Source organism: Typopeltis vanoorti, chromosome 1 (assembly GCF_054136105.1).
Source record: "Typopeltis vanoorti isolate ZY-2024b chromosome 1, IOZ_Tvanoo_1.0, whole genome shotgun sequence".
Classification (NCBI taxonomy): domain Eukaryota; kingdom Metazoa; phylum Arthropoda; class Arachnida; order Uropygi; family Thelyphonidae; genus Typopeltis; species Typopeltis vanoorti.
In genome coordinates this window covers 46,843,102-46,853,896 of record NC_143549.1, presented here as the reverse complement: position 1 = coordinate 46,853,896, position 10,795 = coordinate 46,843,102, and the positions used below count along the sequence as shown (strand labels likewise).

The following is a 10,795-nucleotide window of genomic DNA, read 5'->3' as shown; positions in this document are numbered from 1 at the left end:
TCTGGGACAAAAAAACACTGCTACCTGCACATGAGATTGACTAACTCATCTTCAATTGAAAAAATCCATATAAAGATTTCCCCCTGTCACGCATTGCTTAACTTAATTTTCGTATGTGCATATTTATGTACTGCTGTAACCTGTGACGTTGTATATTGCTGTATCCTTTTCTGTAATTTAATTTATATATAGATACTGCAGGAGAGTCTGTGTAGCGCAGTAGACGTGGCGTTTGCACCCTACTTCACGACGAAAGACTTGGGTTCGAATGTAGTGGCCGAGGAACATTTTCTAAGCCGTTTCTCAACTGGTTCCCCAGTTAGATCTCTGGAATGGGCAGCGCAAACCGGGTTTTTCGTCCCGTAAACTCAAGAAAATCGGCCGTCAAACCCAGGCTGTTTTCCCAAATTAAAATTTTTGTGTTAATGTTAGGGACCACGCAATGGCGGCACTTGCTAGCCGTCTTCTTCACTGGGTACCGATTAATTAGTGATAGCCTTGGACCAGCTATCTCTGAATACCTACCAGTGAAGATTGAGCTGCCCACTCAGTCTCCAAAAGTTAGATAGGGCTAAAACGCCTTGCCCACTCCCTATGAAGGAAGAAAAAGAATTAGCTGATAGATACTGCATTACTTAATTTACTTTTTGTACTTACATACTTATTATTTACTGATTTAATTTGCTGTTGTAACCTTTGCTATGGCACAGTGGGGCCTTTCGCTTTCCTTAATATGTACAGTGTCTGCACTGTACATATTTATATTGCGTTATTCGTGTGTCTATATCACATCTAGGACAATGTTTAAATAAGCGAACCTTCAACGGTCTTTGATTTGCACATGTTATCCCGATCTTAGCACATCAAATTACATTGTTGTTGAAGAACACACTGACAAGTAGAGATTGGGACGTTTTTGTTTCATTTTATAAGGCATTAATAAGGCCACACCTGGACTATTGTTCACAGATGTTGTCACCTGGATTCCTTGGTGATGAAATGGTGGAGAGGATTCAGAGGCGAGTGACAAAGACTGCAGTTCTGTGGAATGTTTGCTATGAGGTCTGAGTGCTCTAAAAACTAGCTGATTGGCGTGAGAGAGTAGATATGATAGAAGTATATAAGTTAATAAAGGGTTTCATAGGATTGATTCTGATAACTTTTTTTCTGTACAGTGCAGGAAGGGAGAGGACGAGGAGTGATCCCTGGAATTTCTATACAGCGCAGGAAGGGAGAGAACAAGGAGTCACGCATGGAAATTGTATAAGAGTGTGGTTAACAAGGGTGTTAGGACTAATTTTTTTTTGCTTAGAGGGTGGTGAATGCGTTGCCAGTGGTGGTATAAGTGACTCGTGTAATAATGAGTTTAAGGTGACGTATGATCGATATTGTGTGAATAATGGTTAGTGTATCAATGGATCTCCTGCGATAAGTCTTCTGACTCCATGGAAAGAGCTATAATAATAATGATTAATAAAACACTTAACCAAAATTGACGCCAAATTTGTACTTCATGTTTTTGGAAAATTTTGCGCATTTGATCTGATTAGTAAATTGTACCGTGGTTATCAGGGAAGAGAATTGAGTTAGTAGCTATCTAGTTCAAGTGTTTGATATGCTAAACTGCTATAAGTACAGATCAAATAAACGTTAGTGACATAATCATAACTCACCGTTGGTATAACTGAGGACACTAAGGATTTGTGTGTACCGAAAACTTTCTGAAACGCTTTTATCAGGTAGTTTATTTTCATTTTTTAATAGTTTCATTTGCGAATTTAAAAATTAGTTTTAATTTACTGATAATTTAATTAAGAAGCATTATATGAAGGAGAATGAGAAGGAGTTCTTGAAGCAAAAGTGAAGAGTGAGAGGTGAAGGTCGTATCCTGCAATGCCATGAAGAGATGAACTGAGGAGGAGGACGTTGATAGCAAACGAATCGAAACGTGGATATTGTAGAAAGAATACAGTAGGGTTTCTGGACCTTGCGCTAAGTCTGGCGGATTTGCTAGGTTTAGCATAATGCTGTCATTCATTTAAATGCAGGGATCTAGCGAGAGCTTTGTTCACCGAGAGTGCTGAAGGGCAAAGTTAGGAAAACAAGCAATTAGAGTGGTTACGGGTGTGTGTGTGTGTGCGCGCGCAGGCACTAGGGTTGCCAAATTTCTAAGACTGGATTAAAGATCACTCAAAAATGATTAATTCTTTAACTCCCCCCCCCCCCCAAAAGTAACATTAAATGATTTTTTTTAGTAATTAATTAAATATCTTGTTTATATTCTTTGGTTTAAAAATTATAGTTTTCATAGTGATTATGAATATTAAATATTTGCAAATTTTAGTTTAATTTAGAATTTAAAATATTATTATTTAAAATATAAGGAAGGATATGTATTAATATATAATGATAATGAACTATATGGATGAAATGAAAAGCATGAATCGATCTAACTATTTTAATAATATAATAATTTAAATAATAATAATTGGTTGACAGAGACAGTTCTGAATCTGTTAATGGAGAAATTACAAGTATGATAGATAATGTGTGGATAGTTTGGGTCTCCTGTGGTGAGTCTTTGGATGCCATGGAAGTGCCTGTACAATAATAATAATAGAGAGTAATATAATAATAATAATAAAGTTGTGTAGATTTCCATGGTGGAGAGCAGTGATTGGAGCACTTTATGATATATGTGAATGCTAAGGATAGTGGCAGATTTAAGATTGTTGTGGCCCTAAGCTTTGACTTTTAAAAAGTCTCTCTCTCTCTCTCTCTCTCACACACACACACACACACAATGTTAAGCTATGGAGGAGGCCCCTTGTAATGCAAGGATTTGATATGATAGGGTACTTACTGTAAACGAGACCTCTGATGATGAGCCAGCTACATGTGATGAAGGTTCCAAAACTGGGGTCATTAGCTTGCTTTCAGATAACCTGTACTTAGTTTAGTTCTTTTTATCATGGAAGATCATACTTTTTTTGAAAGAGTAAAAATTGCACATATTTTAACTTGCTACATTTGCTGCAGCATCAACACACTTGTACCTTTCCTTATCTTTACTGGTCACTAACATTCTGCCAAATACTATCTTCTTATGGTGATGTTGACAATTATTGGTTTTTCTAAATGCTTTGTTGTTATTTCATTGGTGCTTCTTAAGATTTAAAGATTGAGAACGCTCTTAAGTGTTTATGTTCTGATTACATTATTCATGAAAATAAAAAGAACTTTAATAGTTTATTTACAACACTGAAGTAAAAAATTTAATCTTTTAATCGTATTTAGCTTAAAAGTAACAGAGAAAGTGAAGAATAATTAACTAAGTAATTTGAATAAGAACTTAAAATATCAAGCATTCAAATATTTTCACTATGCCCTTTGAGTTCAGCAAAAGGTAGCCAATTTCTTGTTCATTTAAATGCAGAATTACAGTTTTACAGATTGGAAATTATTGTTATATATCCATACTTCAGATTCCCAGAATAATCCATCACTTTTAAAGTACAGTATTTTTAGAGTAACAGTTTTTCATCCATCTACCTGCACATAGTGAGTTGAACTCATGATCTACTAATCCACTCTGTCCAAACTGGTTCATGACTATTATAATTCCAACATGCTCTGTGTTCTGCAGCAGATCTACCAGATCATCTGTACATAATATGGGAGTTTATACTGGAGTGTATCCTGTATGCTCCAGGTGTTGTAAAAGTTTAAAACTCTATAAAAAAAGTTTTATAGAGTTTGAAATTGGCTCAACTCCTGTATTGTGGATCTACCAGATCTGCAGCAGAATGGAGAGAAATGAAATTATAATAGTTATGAATCAGTATGGTTGATTCTTTCCTTCAAGGTTACATGGTGGTCAGCATTCATTGTGTAGGATTTATGGAGACAGAACACATTTGTTAGAGAAATTGTTATTATTATTATTTAGTAACTTCCATTGAGTCAGCAGATTCATTGTGGAAGGCCCACTCAACCAGCAACATGTACCTAACTTTTGCATCTTCAGCAAACATTTGAACCTTGGGCCCCACCTCCTACTGTTTAACAAACAAGTTAAACAGTAGGGGGGAGCCCAAGGTTCAAATGTTTGCTGAATATGCAAAGTTAGATAGAATTATCAGGAGTAGTACTGATGTAAATTCTCTATAAGAAGATTTTAATAGAGAATTAATATCAGCACTACTCCTCATAACTCTGCCTAACTTTGCTCTTTCGCAAACATTTAAACCACAACCATAACTCAAGGATAAGGTAGTCAGTCCCATGTCTGTAGATACGTGTGTTCACAGGGCCAATTTGCCTCTTCTGGGGGACGAAAAACCTGAGTTTCTGGGTGAATCCCCCTCCCCCACCTCTGTATGAGACTGGCTAACTCACCTTTTGCTGAAAGAGACCAGATAAAGTTTCTGGTCTCTTTATAAGATAAATAAGATAAAGGCTTCTCCTATCAGTTCCTCACGTCACTGATGGGAGGAATGTTTGCAAACCTTTATCTGGTCTGCAAATTTTTATCTTATTTGAACTCAGGTCTTTCTGACTAAAAGTCTTTGTGTATATTGTGCCATCTATTAGTGCCATGGCATGTACAACTGCAAGTGCTGGATGTCGACAGAGCATGGGAAGTGGTCAAGGAGCATTTACAGGAGGTTATGGCTGATTGTATACCTAGGGTCCGAATAGTAAAACAAATAGGGATTAAATGGATGAATAACACCATTAAGCTTGAGCTGCAAAAAAAGAAACAACTGTGGAGGGAATTTAAAGAAAGAAGTGACCTGCAGGCACACGAACGGTATAAAGTGCAGGCTAGAAGGGTAACGAGTGTGGTAAAAAAAGCAAAAGCGGATTATGAAAGGAAACTAGCTATGCGAGCTAAAGAGAATCCCAAACAGTTCTTTCAATATGCTGCAAGCAAAAAAAAAAAAAAAACTGTACACGGCAAAATGATTTTAAGGAATGACGATGGTAAGGAGGTCACTGAACCAGTCGATATAGTGGAGTTACTGAGCGAGCACTTTGCAAAAGTATAACATCCAAGTGGTGACATTGAAAAAATGAAGGAACCATTAGTTTATACGGGAATTGTGATGAATGAAGTGGAGGTGAATAGTCTATTACAGAACCTTAATGTGAATACATCTGTGGGATTGGATGGTATACCAGTAAGGGTCTTGCGTGAAGTGGCTAAAGAATTATCAATGCCCTTGACCATATTGTTTAATCTGAGTCTTGGGTCTGGTTTAGTCCCGAAGGTGTGGAAAGAGGGGAAAATAGTTCCACTGCATAAAGGAGGATCCAAGACTACGGTTGCAAATTACCGACAGATCAGCATATCAGGAGTCGTTGTCAAGGTCTTGGAGAAAGTAGTCGAGGGAAAAATACAGGAATGGATTGATGAAAATGAGATACTGTACGGGGGACAGCACGGCTTTGTGAAGGGTAGATCATGCCTCAGTAACTTGCTCAAGTTTTATAACACAGTGATGGCTGAACTTGATAAGGGTAATGGGTTTACAGTGATACTGCTGGATCTGGCTAAGTCATTTGACAGGATACCACATCGAATTCTAATCCGTAAACTGTAACATATGGGAATGGATATAGAGTTGGTGAGGTGGATAGGTGGGTGGTTGATGGAGAGATATCAAAGAGTAGTTTATTCAGGAGTAGAGTCCAAAAGACGGCCTGTGACTAGTGGTGTGCTGCCGAGTTTTGTTCTTGGACCACTGCTGTTTAATATGTTCATTAACGATGTAGGGAAGGATCTAACAGAAACAGTTCATTTGTTCACTGATGATGCAAAGTTGGGTAGGGCAATAGTGAATGCAGAAGATGTCAAAATCTTGCAGGACGACTTGGATAGATTGGAATTCTGGGCTAAGGAGAATGGATGTCAATTTAATGTGACAAAATGTAAGGTTATGCATTTTGGGGTGAAAAGATTAGCAGCAGTATACCACATTGGTGGAACTGTACTCCTGGAGATTGATGAGGCCAAGGATTTGGGAGTGTTGATGGATAGGGAGATGAAGTTTAGGGGGACATATTGCAAAAGTGGCTAAATCAGCTCATCATATCACTTGGCTGCTGAAAAATACTTTGATGAGCAGAGACAAGCAAGTTATTTTTCCTCTGTAGCGAGCCTTGATAAGACCTCATCTCGACTACTGTGCCCAGATTTGGTCACCTAGGTTCCTTCCTGATGGGGAGGAGGTTGAGAGGATCCAGAGGGGAGGGACTAAGAAGATAGCAGGTCTATGGAATGAACCATATGAGAACAGGTTGAAGATTTGTGGGTTGCAGAAATTAGTTGATAGACGGAAAAGGGGAGATATGATTGAAACGTTCAAATTGCTAAAGGGTTTCTATAGGATTAATTCAGAGGATATTTTTGAGATCAGGACTGGTGGTGGGAGAACTAGGGGACATCTATGGAAGATGGGCAAGAGTGTGGTTAGCAGGGGGTGTTAGAGCTTGGTTCTTTACTTTTAGAGTGGTAAATGAGTGGAATAAGCTGCCAGAGTCTGTCGTGGGTGCTATGATGGTGAGCGAGTTTAAGGCAAGGTATGATAGATACTGTGAGAATTCGTATAGTTGTGTGGACATGATGTTTAGGGCCTCCATCAATGAGTCTAAGGACTCCCTGGAGTTGCCCGTAATAATAGTAATAATATTGACCAAGATACAGAGACTCCATTTAACCAATGTGCTATCTATTTCTATCCTCTGCAGCTCGTACAGCAACTTATCATGTGGTAATTTATCAAATGCTTTTGCAAAGTCCAAGAATATCACAGTATATGATTCTCTCTTATCCAACACATTCTCCATCTTATCATAAAACATAAGCACATTGCTAAAACAAGACTTGCCCTTCACAAACCCATGCTGACCAGTGTAAGTAATCTTATTAAAAAACGTTTAATTTTCTTGACCAAAAAGCTCTGTAATGACTTTTAATGGGATTATATTGATCAAGTGTATATAATAAACAACTATGTTATACCAACTAGTTTCACCAACTAAGGCTATTGGCATCTTTAGGTTACATAACTGATGTAAGGCACTAAAAAGTAAAAAAACTGTTACAAACTATAATCAACTGATTCCAATTATATTAAGCAAAGACCAGAATGTGTACAATACATGCATAGAGCGTGCATGATCTCACGTGTTGTTATTTAGGAACGTTCTATAGTTGGCACTGTAATTCAGTTGTAACGAATTGAGAGATCTAATAAGGGTCTTCCAGATCACGGGTAAGATTAGTCCTTGGTTCCTGTTAAGGTTTTGTATACAGCAGGCAACTGTTGTGGCCTCTTTAAAATTTCGGGAACGGAAGTCCTATAAGGAATTGTGCTTCTATCCCACTCTATGGTATGGTTCATTCTTGAGAAATGAAAAGCTATCCAGGATTTTTCTTCTCTGTTATTATTGACGTCACCTATGTGTTCTTTTTGCCTAATTTCAAGGCTCCTTGAAGTTTGGCTGATGTAATTGAAGCTGCATGAGCAGGGTTTGTTATAAACGCCAGCATATTTGGAGAAAGGATGGCTATCTTTTGGAGATCTTAAGAATTGTCATATCGTTTCTGTAGGTTTAAAGGCAACTCTTATTTTATGTGGTCTAAGGAGTCTTGCAATCTTATTGGAAACTGTCTCTAAGTATGGGATGACAATGGTAGAAATATAACGTATATCAGGGATAGTTCTTCCTGGAGGTCTTGTTGATCTGTTGTAAGGAGAGAGGCACGGTTCTTCAGCATGTGTACAATACTAAGTTTCTGAGAAATGTGGTGGAAAGAAGTGAAATGTAAATAATGTCCTGTATTGGTAGGTTTGTGGTAAACTGAGAGGTTGATACCACTATTTGGAAGCTTCTTAATTAAAGTGTCCAGAAATGATAATTGGTTATCTTTTTGAAGTTCTAGAGTGAATTTGATTGTGTAGTGTACAGAGTTGATTTTGTTAAGAAAGTCGAACAGGTCCTTTTGTGTATTTCCAAACAATCAAGATATCGTCCACTTATCCACCATACTGTGGGTTTAGGGTCTGTTTGAGATAAGATTTTCCTTTCAAAATCCTCCATAAAGAGATCAGCGCAAGATGGAGAGAGGGGGGCTACCCATTTCAAGGCCAGTCAATTGCTGATATATGATTCTATTCCATAAGAAAAAGTTGGATGTTAAACAATGACAGAACAGAGAAGTAATGTCTTGTGGGAGCAAACTTCCTAAAATGTTGATGACTTCCTCCACAGGGATGTTAGTGAATAGAGATGTACCATCCAGGCTGGTGAGTAGATCCGTATTGGAGATAGAGATGTTGTTCAGTTTCTCAACGAAATGTTGCGAATTTCGTATATAAGTATCTGAATTATGGATGTGTGGTTTGAGGAGGCCTGCCAGGTGTTTAGATAACAGATAACTAGGCAAATTGATTCCATCTACAATCGGGCATAGTGGTATTCCACTTTTGTGTACCTTAGGAGCACCATATAGTCGGTGTTAGTGGATGCATAGATTTCAATCTTCGTTTTAAGTCTATAGACCAGTTCACCATGTGACGTATTAAATCGTTGGTGTCATTGCGATTCTTTAGTGTTAGATCTGTGACTAGGACATGGTAGTTTGATGTATCTGTCCGACAGCAAGCTGTTAATCTTATCTTCGTAATCACTGGTGTTTAAAATCAATGTTGAATTTCCCTTATCTGCCTTCAATATGATAATGTCTTTCTTTTTCTTCAAACTATACAATATTCTTTTTTCCAGTATAATCAATTTAGTTTAATCCTTTATCCAAGTGTGAGCAAACAAAGTTTGCGCCTGAAAGTATCTTCAGGACTGGGGTACGGTGGTACAACACCGGGCAACTCGTTGCAAAGATGGAGCAAGCTAACATCACTCCTATCTCAGTATCTCCCATAATGCAAAACACATCTCCTTACGGATATGTATACTGTTATGCAATAAGGGATTGGCCACTACCCAGACTAGTTTCGACCTTTATTGAGGTCTCTTCAGTGGGAGCCAGGCCCAGCATTGGAGATACCAGGCAGAAGCATTAGCAAGGTCATCTCTACCTATAGGAGTTGCCAAACGGTGTGCCACCTTTTTATTAAATTACTCTGGATTTAGAGAAAGATGTTGAAAGTTTATTTTTCACTTGGTTAGACTTTAATAAATTTAGTTTAATCCTTTATCCAAGTGTGAGCAAACAAAGTTTGCGCCTGAAAGTATCTTCAGGACTGGGGTAAGGTGGTACAACATCGGGCAACTTGTTGCAAAGGTGGAGCAAGCTACCAACACTCCTAACCCAGTATCTCCCAAAATGCAAAACACATCTCCTTGCGGATATGTATAATGTTATGCATTAAGGGATTGGCCACTACCCAGACTAGTTTCGACCTTTATTGAGGTCTCTTCAGTGGGAGCCAGACCCAAGTGGAGATACCAGGCAGAAGCATTAGCAAGGTCATCTTTACCTATAGGAGTTGCCAAAAGGTTTGCCACCTTTTTTTATTAAATTACTCTGGGCCTGGCTCCCACTGAAGAGACCTCAATAAAGGTCGAAACTAGTCTTGCTAGTGGCCAATCCCTTAATGCATAACAGCATACATATCTGCAAGGAGATGTGTTTTGCATTTTGGGAGATACTGGGTTAGGAGTGTTGGTAGCTTGCTCCACCTTTGCTACGAGTTGCCTGGTGTTGTACTGCTTACCCAGGTAATATAGTACAACACTATACTCAGTCCTGAAGATATTTTCAGGCACAAACTTTGTTTGCTCTCACTGGGATAAAGGATTAAACTAAATTTATTATATTCTAACCTAGTGAAAAATAAACTTTCAAGACCCTAAACCCACAGTATGATGGAGAAACGTGGATGAGATCTTTATTGTTTGGAACCACACAAAAAAAAGGACCTGTTCGACTTTTTTAACAAAATAAACTCTCTACACCACAATCAAATTCACTCTAGAACTTCAAAAAGATAACCAATTTTCATTTCTGGACACTGTAATTAAGAAACTTCTGAATGGTGGTATCAACCTCTCAGTTTACTGCAAACCTACCAATACAGGACGTTATTTACATTTCACTTCCTGCCACCACATTTCTCAGAAACTTAGTATTGTACACATGCTGAAGTACTGTGCCTCTCTCCTTACAACAGATCAACAAGACCTCCAGGAAGAACTATCCCTGATATGTACCATCCTTACCATGAATGGATTTCCTCAAAGACTCGTCCACAAGCTACTTTTCTCTGAACCCTGACAAAGACAACGAGATGATATACGTTATATTTCTACTATTGTCATCCCATACTTAGGGACAGTTTCCAATAAGATTGCAAGACTCCTTAGACCACATAAAATAAGAGTTGCTTTAAACCTTCAGAAACGATTAGACAATTCTTAAGATCTCCAAAAGATAGCCATCGTTTCTCCAAATATGCTGGAGTTTAATACAAACCCTGCTCATGCAGCTTCAATTACATCGGCCAAACTTCAAGGAGCCTTGAAATTAGGCAAAAAGAACACATAGGTGACGTCAATAATAACAGAGAAGAAAAATCCTGGATAGTTTTCATTTCTCAAGAACGAATCATACCATAGAGTGGGATAGAAGCACAATTCCTTACATAGAGGAGGACTTCCGCTCCCAAAATTTTAAAGAGGCCACAACAGTTGCCTGCTGTATACAAAAGCTTAACAGGAACCAAGGACTAATCTTACCCGTGATCTGGAAGACCTTATTAGATCTCTG

At 38.2% G+C, this 10,795-nt stretch overlaps 1 protein-coding gene across 3 annotated transcripts in view; it reads left to right on the top strand.

Annotated features, from left to right (window-relative positions):
• The first annotated feature begins 1,559 nt into the window (after positions 1-1,559).
• LOC150109948 (zeta-crystallin-like) overlaps positions 1,560-10,795 on the top strand; it is a 162,211-nt gene continuing 152,975 nt past the window's right edge. For 2 of the 3 annotated variants that reach the window (XR_016548769.1, XM_090397357.1), the window contains exon 1: positions 2,534-2,573. Coding sequence is in view for 1 of the 3 variants with exons in the window: in XM_090397357.1 (XP_090253483.1) it covers positions 2,537-2,573 (37 nt within the window). In the remaining 2 variants the exon portion in view is untranslated. Of the gene's footprint in view, positions 1,740-2,533; positions 2,574-10,795 lie in introns of those variants that run through there. The other variant, XM_090397366.1, reaches the window with a different exon arrangement.